The sequence below is a fragment of the Mus pahari genome, chromosome 15 (assembly GCF_900095145.1).
Source record: "Mus pahari chromosome 15, PAHARI_EIJ_v1.1, whole genome shotgun sequence".
NCBI lineage: Eukaryota > Metazoa > Chordata > Mammalia > Rodentia > Muridae > Mus > Mus pahari.
This window is the reverse complement of record NC_034604.1, coordinates 17,265,220-17,277,719: the sequence shown is the minus strand read 5'-3', so window position 1 is coordinate 17,277,719 and position 12,500 is coordinate 17,265,220. Positions and strand designations below refer to the sequence as shown.

Here is a 12,500-nt window from a genome sequence, read left to right as displayed (position 1 = left end):
ACCTCCTTGTACTGTCATAAAGTAGTTCTTCAGACTAGGTGTTAGTCAGGAGTTGATTAGTCTTTACCTTTCTATTATTTATTTATATTTTTATTTTGTGTTTTTGCTATTTTTTTTTTCTGTAAAAGGAAGGAAGGAAGAAAGGAAGGAAGAGAAAGTAAATATCTGGAAAAAAAAGAGGCTTGGGTTTAGATTACATATCAGGAGACACGTCAGGACAAGCTGTCAATTTGATTACTCTCACAGTGATGCCTATGTTTATATTGCCTTATTTATCACTGTTAGTTTTATAAGATCATTTTGGAGTTCTAGTAACATAAGTTTTATTTATTTTGCATCAAGCAAGATTATGATGTAAGTTTTGAGACACTTTTAAAAGTTAGTTATATAAAGGCAAATATAAGTTGACAGATTAACCTAGATTTTCAGACATGTGCCTGTTGTCTGGAGCAGATTGCTCACTACAAGAGTAGAGATGCATCCAAGCAGACATCAAGAATACACATTGAGAAAATATCATGAGTTTTGCTGGGGAGTTTGTTTCCTATTATTGGATTTAGAAAGGAAAATATTACTCAAACATTAGCCCTAAAGTTGACAAAGACGCCAAAATTAAAGCTATTGTTCATTTGCTGTGTGGCTTCTTGAAAATAAGTACATCATTATATGGAGATATTTTCAGTCTACTCTAAAATGCCTTGATATCTTGGCTCTACTCTCCCCAGTAAAAAATATAAAAACAAAGAAATGTTATAACAATCTAGCATCCACTTTGCTTCAACTATTTAAATAAAAATGTAAATATGTCTTTATTTTTCTTTAATTTAAGCCTACTGAAAAATTCCCATTTGGGGTTAATTATTTGAAAGGGACCACTGAGCATTAGGGAGTTATTTGAGTTCGATTGCTAGCTATCACAAATATACCACAAGGGCCAGAGAGGTAGCTTGGTCAGTCAAGTCCTGTTTTACCTGCCTGAAGACCTCAACTCAATCTCCAGAGCTCTTGTAAACATGAAACAGCCAGATGCGACAGCTTATCATTTCAGTGTAGGCATTAAGAAGGTAGACGAGGCAGACACTAGCCTACTTGACAAGTTCCAAGTCCAGAAGAGATCCTGTCTTGAAAAAGAAAGGGTGGACATTTATGAGGGCAAGCCTAGAGGTTGTCTCCTGTCCTCCACATATATGTGTATTCAAAAATGCTCGTGTGTGCCCACACACACAACTACAAGATTTTGAAGTGTCAATTTCAAATATTTCCACAGAACACCACGGTTGAAAGCCCACTGAGTTGATTTATTGAGTTGATTTGAAGTGCTGTAGGCTGAGCAGAGGTCTTCCCAGTGTAGCTGTGGAGAGTGACATCAGTTTTTTGCCCTGAATACCTTCCCCTAAGTACTCCCTCCTCTGCTATTCCAGGGTGCCTACAAGTCATCTACAATCTGCTATTGTCCAGAAAAAGGAACCTGGACAGAACTCGAAGGCGATGTGGCTGAACCCCTGGCAGGCCCAGCCTGTGCAACAGTCATTCTACCAGCCTGTGTACCCTACAACAAATGACAGCAGGAAACCATGGCATAGTGCCACATCTAGGGTGCAGGGACAGGTGCTGTGCTGTCCTGTGTGAACCATGCATTCCAATGGTACAACTGCCCAAATCCACCTTTGGTTTCTGATGACTTACAAGTGACTATAGAAGAAAGAGACCTGGTCGTGAGCAGAGACTCAGGTCACACTCCAATTGTTGTGGTGACAGACTCTTCCATAGCTGGTTTTACTTTGTTCCGCCTTTACACAAACTCACGTGGAGCTGAACTTTCACAAAGAGAAAGATAAACCACAGAAGCCTGGCCCCAGAGACCTAAGATCTGTATTGTGCATTGTTTCCTAACTGCATGTGATAGACTTGGACATTTGGAGAATATTTTGTATATGAATGATTCAAAATCCAACCCACCAAATGGTTATCCTGTATTCCAGAAACTCACTTGATTCTGTATTGGTAAATGCCTGGCTTCTTCACCAACTCCATAGGTAACACAGCAAAGGAAAACCACAGAAGACAGAAGACGGGCATCTTTGTTTCCACACAATCATATTTTCTATTCCTAACAGCTTCCCATGGGATGGGGAAAAGTAAGCTGTTGATATCTTTGGCAATTGTTCTTTGCCAGAGTCTTAATTATATGTCTTTGATACTCCTTGAATATTAAAACTAAGTACACCCTATTGCACTTCAGCTCCCAGAAACTTACGCTTCCTCATTTCTTATACCACTTTAACTAGTGAACATAAGGACAATTTGCCTCAAAATAGAAGACCAACAACCCCATCATGGAATATCACAGAAATTCTGTTGGATAACAATTTGTTCCAACTTTAATCCATAATTTAAAAACTGACAGATCACTTTCAGAAATTCAGGTACACAATGGAAACTTTCAAGTACAATCCAATTATCTTTCTGATTCTTAAAACACATGACTTCCAGCTGAAGAGATGGCTCAGTGGTTCAGAGCACGTACTCCTCAGGCAGAGGACCTGGGTTTGGTTCTCAGCACCTATATGGCAACTTACAACCATCCATAGCTCCAGATCCAGGGCATCCATGGCACCAGGTACACATGCAGTGCACTTACAAACTTGTAAACAAAACACCTGTACATGTCAAATAAAAATAAATAACTGTCTCGAAAAACCAAAACAAACAAAAAAAAAAACTCTTAAAATAATTATTTTTTAAAAAATGGACTTGCAAACTCACAGTACCTGGCTGCACATGTCCTCACCTTTCTTTGTCTGGCTCTAGAGACCCAATTCTCATTCTTCCTCCACTCACCCCATTGTTTGTTATCACTGGAGATGCCTGGACTTGGTCAAGTGAGCAACTGATTCTTGTTTTTAGGAACTCAAAACATAAAACGATAAATGACACAGTCTCTTTGTGGCCAGTCAGAATAGAAAACTAACAGAAACATGAATTAGAATGTCAAGCTCATGTGAGTTTGACCAACATGTTAGGTACTTACAAGAACTGAAATATTTTTTTTTAAATCACAGAAAGTTGAACCCTTCAACAAATGTAATATTAAAAATTCAAGTAGGGGTACCACAGGTAAGAAAAAAGGCCTTCATGGGAAGCTTGCACAAGCATCTCAAGGTGACTGGGCAGACCAGAGTTCAATGATGTTCCTACAGAAAAGTGCAATCTTTGTTGTTTTTGTATTTATTTGTATGTTCAGATCCAAAGGATCCGTTGTAAAAATATATATGTGAATATATATACATAACCAGTGCAATCAGCTTTCATTTCCTTTTTCTTGAAAACATACGACTATATAGAAAGAAAAGACAATGAGAACACGAGAAAGGCCCGCCGGCATCCTGGAGAGCATGAACTGTTTCCAAAACCGGATTCTCAGCTGTCACCATTTCTTCCAAAATTTGCTGTTTATACAAGGGTATCAGCTTTTCCTTAGATTTGTTCCTTGCTTTATTTTTTATCACTAGCCAAATTAAATTAAAGCATTTATGAGAACTCTAAACCTTTCTGTATTTCAGAGAGATGCAAACTTCTAGAGTAAAAGTTGAATAAAAAAGTCACAGAGGATGTAAATTTTGTACAGGACTAGAATGTAAATGAAGCTTGCTTGGAAGGGGAAAACTTTAAATAAAACTTTATGTATAAATTCAACTGTCTCTCATAGACCTCCTTATAAAATACATATAGATTGGATTGTTTCAAGGTTTATAATGTATAGCTACCTAAGTATTTTTATTCTACATATATGCCTTACAGGTCTACTTTACTTCCTCATGGGATATTAAAGCATATAGTATAGATGATGTGAAAAATTATGAAATGCTTCCCAAAACCTTTTATGAATTGAAAATTGTGTGAGTTAATTTAAGTTTTCTACCACAAGTTCGTGACAATAAGACAAAATATATTCAAAATTGAATAACTAAATATTTTGGGGCATTTTTATAGACACCTTAGCAACCAGCTATACATGAAGATGTGTATTAAGAACAGCTGCATGCTTCCTATGGAATAATGGGAGTCCATATTTAATTAAGTCAATTTTATAAATGCGAAGTAGTTGATCTTCCTTTAATGCAAGTCTGACAAAGAAGTTGAGCATGCTGATTAGGGAGTGTGAGGCTGAGACAGGGAAACCAGACCTACTAAAAGGAGCAGCTGGGTCACTGTCTTAGTTTAGTTTCTACTGCTATGATCAAACACGGACCAAAACCAGCTAGGTGAGGATATGGTTCATTTGACTTACTATTTCATATCACCGTCTGTCGTGAAATAAAAGTAGGAACCTAGAGGCAGGAACTGAGGCAGAGCCCATGGAGGAATGCTATTTACTGGTTTCCTCGTCATGGCTTGCTCAGTTTGCTTTCTTAAACAGCCCAGAACCACCTGATCAGGGTGGGTCCTACCCAGTGTGGGTTGGTCCCTTCCACACAATCATTAATTTAAAAAAAAAAATGCCCTACAGCCCTGCTTATAGGCCAATTTTATGCAGGCATTTTCTCAACTAAGAGACTTTCTTCCCAGAAATGTCTAGGTTTGTGTCAAACTGACAAAACCCAACTTATACAGCCACTCCCCCTGGCCAAGAACATTGCGAAGTCTGGAACCCAGTATCTGAAGCCTGCAAGCTGGAAAGAACTGATCTGCCACTTCCGAGAACATCGCTCAAGTGACTAAATTCACAAAGGACTGATATCCTTCTTCCTTACTAGTTCCTGAAAGTCAAAGCAAAAGATTCCTTTTTCCTCCGACTATACCTCTTCTTTTGCATAATATGCTTTTCTTTTAAGAAAAAAAAAAAAAAACTCCTTGAAATGCAGCCTCCACTTGCACCTTGTAAGCCAAGCAAAAAAGTAGGGCTTCTTCCAAATGCCCTGAGACCACCTTTCATAGGCATGTGAGGACATGCTTATCTTTTTTCTAATCTCAAGGAACCACTGAGTTTGGACCAACATGTAGGCCAAGGTTTAACTCTGACATATAGTTATCTAATACTACATCAAATCTGAGGTCAGAAGAAGGAATATTCTGAAGAAAAAAAAATACATCCTTTCCAGGAATATATCTCATAACTGATAGACATTAGGGGACTAGGCATGGGAACATCTTTCTCACTAAGTAAGCAGTCTGTACCTGTTTTCCCCAAGCTGATCTTTCCTCAGCTATTTGACCCTTGTCAACAGGATATTAAGTAGTGACTGTTGTTATCCCAGAGTGCGGTGTTAGGAAGGTCTCCCTTCTAATTAAACTTGATCCTTTACATCAAAATGTAAAGGATCTCATCAAAATGTAAAGGATTCTCAGCTGATGGCCTGGTTATATCCTGGCAGAGGACTGTAGGCTGAAAATATTTTAACTTTGAAGTGTGTCTTACTTACATTACTGAAATATCCCAACAATACAATTCACTGTAGAAAATCACCCAAATGCCAGTGGACTGCCTGGGACCCATGATTTATTACCAGTGTCCAGCATCATTAAAAAAAAAAAATTAGACTGTGTATCGCATATTTGAAAAAAAAAAAAAAGCAAAATCCAAACTTTGAAGAATAATTGTTATTGCTGTTGTTTCTGAACATGTCTTGCCTTTACACTATCTCAAACCAAACTCCCAGGACATCTGTATTTAAAAACTAAACACACACACACACACATACACACACAGGACTAGTATGGCATACCAACACCAGCTATTATACCTTGAAGGTTTGGTAGGAAATAAAAATGAGGAAAGGATAATAGTGAGCAATATAATATAACTTCCCCAATGCCATTCTCATCATGATGGACTGTATGCACTGAAAACATGACCCAATCATAACCCTTCTTTACTGAAGTCAACTTATCAGGTATTTTTTTTTCACAGCAGTGAGACAAATAATTAATGCAGTAAAGGCAGTAACTCATAGATCTAGAGATTAAGAAGCATAATATCAAAGAGGTGTCATCTGGCAAAAAAACCTTGTCCTGTCATCTTATACATCGAAAGTAAGGACAGTTACATCCACACAGCACAATAAGGTTAAGCATCTGATAAGGAGCAAAGCTTGGACTCATAACAAGACTTGAAGGTCATTCTCTAACTGCCTACAAGAAGGGTTTCCTACAAGTCCCTTCATTATCATGGAATTTACTGGGGACTGTTGTTTTTCCCTACATAAATAGCACATACTGTTGAATAAAGTGGACACTTCTGATCTACCTGGCAAGGGCTAGAGTGGTGTGAATGAAAAGTTGGGAAGGGTAAGAGAGCAGAGAGGAGACTGGCATGGTGACCTTGGAAGGTTAAGCTTTCTCACTCATTGTCTTAGGGTTTCTATTCCTGCACAAACATCATGACCAAGAAGCAAGTTGGGGAGGAAAGGGTTTATTCGGCTTACATTTCCATACCGCTGTTGATCACCAAAGGATGCAGGACTGGAACTCAAGCAGCTCAGAAAGCAGGAGCTGATGCAGAGGCCATGGAGGGATGTTCTTTACTGGCTTGCCTCCCCTGGCTTGCTCAGCCTGCTTTCTTATAGAATCCAAGACTGCCAGCCCAGAGATGGTTCCACCCACAGGGACCTCTTCCCCTTGATCACTAATTGAGAAAATGCCCCACAGCTGGATCTCATGGGGGCATTTCCCCAACTAAAGCTCCTTTCTCTGTGATAACTCCAGCCCGTGTCAAGTTGACACAAAGCTAGCCAGTACACTCATAGTTACAATCTTCGTATAAAAGTAATAATCTGTTCCTGAAAGCACAGATACGAGACGCAGATGTAAAGTCCCTTGTAAATGCATCCGGCAGCTATCCAATGCAGTGGCCAAGCACGTCTTTTAGCCTAGCATGCCAGACACCCCCCTGTCTGCCCCTCAGCCTCACTGTCATGGTGCCTTTTTCTCTTCTTGGTTCATTGAGCAACATGGATTTTGGCTGTTCCACAAATATAGCTATGTTCCTCCACATTTTCCCTTACTTGTGAATTTTCTCCACAAAGAACATCATTTCAGGCCCAATATGATCTATAAAAAGCCTGTCCTTCAAGGTCCAGTTCAAACTCTACTATTTTCAATCAGCCTTTGTGATCACAACACTTACATGAATACTGTGCATACTACTTTCTTTTAACCAAAGGCTTCTCCGGCTTTCTCTCACCTAGGCTATTTGCAAAGTCTAATAATCCGACCCTCATACTAGATTTGAGGTTCTTTGAATTTAGTTGTGAAGCATAACCCTGAGCCATAAGATATTTGCTAAATAAAAATGAAATCTTAGTAATTACTAATATACTTTAATTGTGTACATATGGGCAAGAACAGGGAAGAAATCTAATTACCGTTAATGCACCATCCAAAATAGCTCCTCTCCTTTGGAGTCTGAGCTTTCTCCAGCCTTTTTTATTTATGTGTTTATGCAGTTCATAACAACTAAATATATACTTTTAATATGAATTTTATTTTTTCCAAATTATAATTACATCATTACCCCCTTTTCTTTCTTCCCTCAAACTCCTCTGATGAAACCCTTTTGCTCTTTTTCTCTGAATCCTGGTCTGGTCTACTTTAATTATTGCTACCTGCATCATACATACATGTTTATAAATATCTATTACTAAATAATACCTACATCTTTTTCAGTTCATAGGTTACTTACAAGCAGATGATGTCAAGGCTGAACGATCGCTATTGAATCACCAGTTGGGTGGATTTTCACTGAAAAAGACAACTTCTCTCACTTGCTTAGAGTCCTGTTTTCAGACCTGAGGCCCCATGAGTACTCCCTTCGGTGTTAACATGTCCATTGCCGTTATCTTCCTTCAGGTCTTGCCTAGGCAGTCATGTTGATCAGACGTCATAGGTGTGGTGCTTTGAAGAACAATGACCCCATATGTTCATAGGGAGTGACACTATTAAGCAGTGTGGCTTTTTAAAAGTAGATGCAGGGTTGGTTGGAGGAAGTGTCACAGGGGAGGGGGGAGCGGGGGGGGGGTAGGGGGTGAGCTTTGAAGTCTCAGAAGTTCTAGCCAGGCTCAGTGCCTCACTGTCTCTTCCTGCTGCCTGTGCATCCAAATGTAAAACTCTCAGCTGCCTCTCCAGCACCATGTCTTCCTGCATTCTACCATGCTTCCTGCCATGATAATAGACTAAAACCTCTGAACTGTAAGCCAGTACTAATTAATTTATAAAAAAAAAAATTAACTTTCTTTTTAAGAGTTACTGTGATCACAGTGCTTCTTCACAGCCATAAAACCCGAACTAAGACAATAAGTGTAGCATCTATGACATTTCTAGGAGACACGATCTCACAGCTCTTGCAATCTTTCTGCCCCCTCTTCTCCAATGATCCTCGAGCCTTAGGTGTGGGATTTGTTTTGTAAGCCTATCGGTTTGGACTGAGTACTATACAGTCTCTCATTATCTGCATTTTGATGTGTTGTGGTTTTCTGAAATGGCCCACATCTGTTGCAAAGAGAAGTTTCTTTGGTAAGGGGTGAAATTATATTTATCTGTAGGTATAAGAATAAATATTTACAATGTAGTTAAGAATTACACTGCAGGCTCTCTTCTAGAATCCATGACCTCACTATTCCTGAGCAGTTCACTAGGTTTCCAGTACCAGGTACAGTTCCATCATGTTGAATGGGCCTTAAGTCTAACTAGGGAGGTATTGGTCACCACCAAGGTATGGTTGCAACTACTGCACCCTTAACTCTTCCCATGCCATGCTGGTCATGGCTGTTGTTCAGAGACGCTAACAGCAGGAATGAGAGTTATTCTGAGTTGTTGGCCAGAGTTTTCCAAGAGACTCCCAAATCACTGCAGGCCATTGCTGTTCCACCCAGAGGTGGGAGATAAGTCCTGTTGCTGAAGACACCATGCCTTTCTAACCCACAACTCAAGGGACTTGAGTCAGATAGGATGTAAAAACCTCCTCTCTGTGGGCTAGCTTTTATAGTACCAGAAGATACCATGCAAACTTCTAAAGGAGAAAAACAAACAGCTCTCCTACTAGCTATGATCATGTACTTTGATAGTCTAAATTTTTGGCATTTTGCCACATGACTCCATGTCATGAGGTGGTATGTATTGTGATTTTTAACAGTTCCCTATCGTACTGTGTGAATGGAGACTAGCAAATTCTGAAGGATATGATCATGTCACAGCACTCTGGCCTGTTCTTTGTGATTCCCACAAGTTTATAAACTCCTACCAGTTACTAGGACTATGAAAGCATTATGCTTGAAAAAGGCATAAGTTCTATTTCTCCAATGACATGGTTCATTCGGTTCATCTCTGACTCTTTTTCTCATTTAACATTTCTGGTGAGACACGCTACCACACGTCCCCTGCTTCCAGGCCTTTCCAGAATTGCTGTGGTAAGCTGTTCTCTCCTTGTGAATGGAATTAGACCAAGACCCCACTTGAAGCCAGATGGCATTCATACAGTTCACAGGAAATTCTTTACTTGTCTTAAAAGTCTTCTTTAAAAGCTACTCAGACTATTAAAGCCATCTGAAGTGAGATGCCTTATTAAATTAATCCATGTCTCTTTCAGTATGAATAGCCATATTAATCTAACACTCAGGAGAGGAAGAAAAGACATTAAAGTCAAAATTCCCTGGGGGGATAAATAAGCTACATGAAGTCAAAAAACACAATTGAATCCAGGCCTCTGACTAGACCACCCCTGGGATGGTCATCTTTTCAAATCATTAGAATACTTACTATCTGTGCTATTCATATCACTTCTGGAATAGACTTCCTTATGTTGATGGTTATATACGTTTTTATACATATATTATATACACATATATAATTTCTACATATATATACATATATGTAATACACACACATACACACAAATCCTGAAATAGTTTCCTCACAGGGTTTGTGCATAGTATCACAAAATATATGGGAGTAGCTGAGGTATGAGAATCCTTGCTATAATAGAAACATATATGACTCAAAACAATATACTTATTCAAAATGTTATCCCTACCCTTTTGAAAACATAAATTCTGTTTGGATTTTCTCAATTGTGATTACCACAATTTCTACAATAGTTTTTTATACAAAGTATGTAAGCAGCTTCAATCTAATTGCCTTTGTTATATTTAATGCTTTTCTACTATTTAACCCTACTGTGAAATCTCCCTACAGTACACAAATGGGATAGCGCAAGTAGCGTTCTGCTCCCACCCCAGAAAATATTGCTTGAGATGTTCTCTTTAAAATGAAGATGAATCTGAACGTACTCTCTTGGTCTCCCCAGTCTTATGCTGACAGTCTTTTATTCATTCCTTCTTCCCACTGTACCCAAATCTCTTTGGTGTACACTTTGAAGAATATGAATATGCACAAGTAACTATATACATGGTCCATGTGCATAATAATGTACAAACAGGTAGTGTCTGTGTTCCAGATAGAAAGGGTTTAGAAGAGAGAGGGAGAGGGGATCATATAACGACAGTTCAGAAAATAAGTAAGAAAACACTGATTTTTCTCTATTAATGTTTGTAAACTAATCATTAAGAATGCATTAAATAAAACAACCGAACCATCCAGGAAGTGGTGGCATATGCCTTTAATCCCAGCACTTGGGAGGCAGAGGCAGGTGGATTTCTGAGGTTTGAGGCCAGCCTGGTCTAAAGAGTGAGTTCCAGAACAGCCAGGGCTACACAGAGAAAACCTTTCTAAAAATACAAACAAACAAACAAACAAACAAAACAAACAAAAAACCCAACCAAACCATTTTCCTAAACAAAAGCATTAGAGTAAGGATGCAGTACTACAATCAACTCCAAGTTAGTGTATTGAATGGCAACCTAATTAGTGAGGAAAGAATGAAGGCCAAGTGCATGAAATCATGTAGTCCACAGCAGGCCAACTCTATTATAAGGCCTTGCTAGGGAATTATAAGAATAAATTAGAATTAAGTTTATTAAATTTTTTCATAAGTACAACATTCCAATGTGAACTAATGTTTTAATCTCTAAGGTCATTTTCCAGTTTTGTTCCCAAGTTGATCAACCTTGTTTCAGGGCAGAGACTAATGATACACAGACAGGAAAGCAGAAGCCTGGTAGTTGTCACAGAGAAATAGAGTGATAAAATCCAATCTTAGGGGGCCTTGACCATGCAACCAATCTTCTCAGAAGAATCCTGGAGATTGGGGCTACAGAGTTCAGCAAGATGATGGAGATCTACACCAAAAACTTCCAGAAATCAGAGGAGAGAAAACTACAGTGTCAATTATAGTCTAGGTGAACATAGCTGCTCAGTGCTTTGAGACCTGTGAATCTGGAATTGGAGATACTGCTCAGTGGCCCAGCACTCGCCTGTCAAGTATGAGGTTTGAGGTCAATCCCAAGCACCAGCAAAAACCAACCAACCAACCAACCAAACAAACAAACAAACAAAAACATGTATAGTTTAAAGCCCCATGAGTAGAGGAAAGAAAAGATGAAGTTAAATATTTCTGAAGGGGAAAATCTGAAGTACATTTGAGGGCTGGGGAGATAAGTGTCAAACTCAGCCAAAACCCTAAGGACTTGCCCTCAGGGTAAGCTTAATCCAAACACAAGCTGAGTGGACCTACGAGACTCAGCCCTTGATACAACATGAAGTTATGTGCTTGCTTCTTCACTCAGCCTGCACACAAGGAAGTTAGAGAAAAAAAAAATCCAAAGCATGGCATCCAGCCAAAATGTATTGAAATTTAAAAAAAATAATAATAATAATTTCATGGCTTAGAGCTACCAGAATAAAACAAGAAATAGAAAAGGACTCACTTCTAATATGGACTTTTAAGTAAAGAAGTATGTGAAAAGTACATTAGTAAAATACTTGAAGTTAGCAAAATAACATAATGAAGAATTGAGCTATAGCATTCGAATCTACTTTTTAAAACAATTAGGATTCTACAACTAGAAAGGCTACATCTTAAACTGTCAGTATAAAATCTGGAGTTAGTCGCTTTCCTTGTTGCTGCATTGAAATGCTTGACAAAAGTGAGTGCATGGAAGAAGGTTGATCTGAGCTTAAAGCCTAAGGTAGAAAAATCATGAAGGAGCTTGAGGTGGATGGCCACATGACAGCCACAGGCAGGAAACAGGAAAAGAATCAACGCTGGTGCTTATCTTACTATCTCTTTTGTCTTCAGTCTGGACCTCAGCCCTCTGAACGGTGCCATCCATACTCGGGGCGTACTCACACTTCAAGTAATCTCATCTAGAAACAGCCTCGCAGGTGTGCCCAGAGATATGTCTCCTGAACGAACCTACAACATGTTAAGTTGACAGCCAACATTAGCAGTCATCAACATTATCAATGACAAATTAGATCCAGCAGAGAGATAGCAAGCTGTAAGAGAGACAAGAAAGAAAGAAAGAAAGAAAGAAAGAAAGAAAGAAAGAAAGAAAGAAAGAAAGAAAGAAAGAAAGAAAGAAAGAAAGAAAGGAAGGAAGGAAGGA

General features: G+C 38.8%; 1 protein-coding gene across 1 annotated transcript in view; it reads left to right on the top strand.

The window, feature by feature from the left end:
- Positions 1–3,232, top strand: part of Klhl14 (kelch like family member 14) — a 104,963-nt gene extending 101,731 nt beyond the window's left edge. Inside the window, exon 8 of the mRNA XM_029547248.1 lies at positions 1,422–3,232. Within this exon, the coding sequence (XP_029403108.1) occupies positions 1,422–1,562 (141 nt within the window). The 3' untranslated portion in view covers positions 1,563–3,232. The remainder of the gene's footprint in view (positions 1–1,421) is intronic.
- Positions 3,233–12,500: the final 9,268 nt, after the last annotated feature.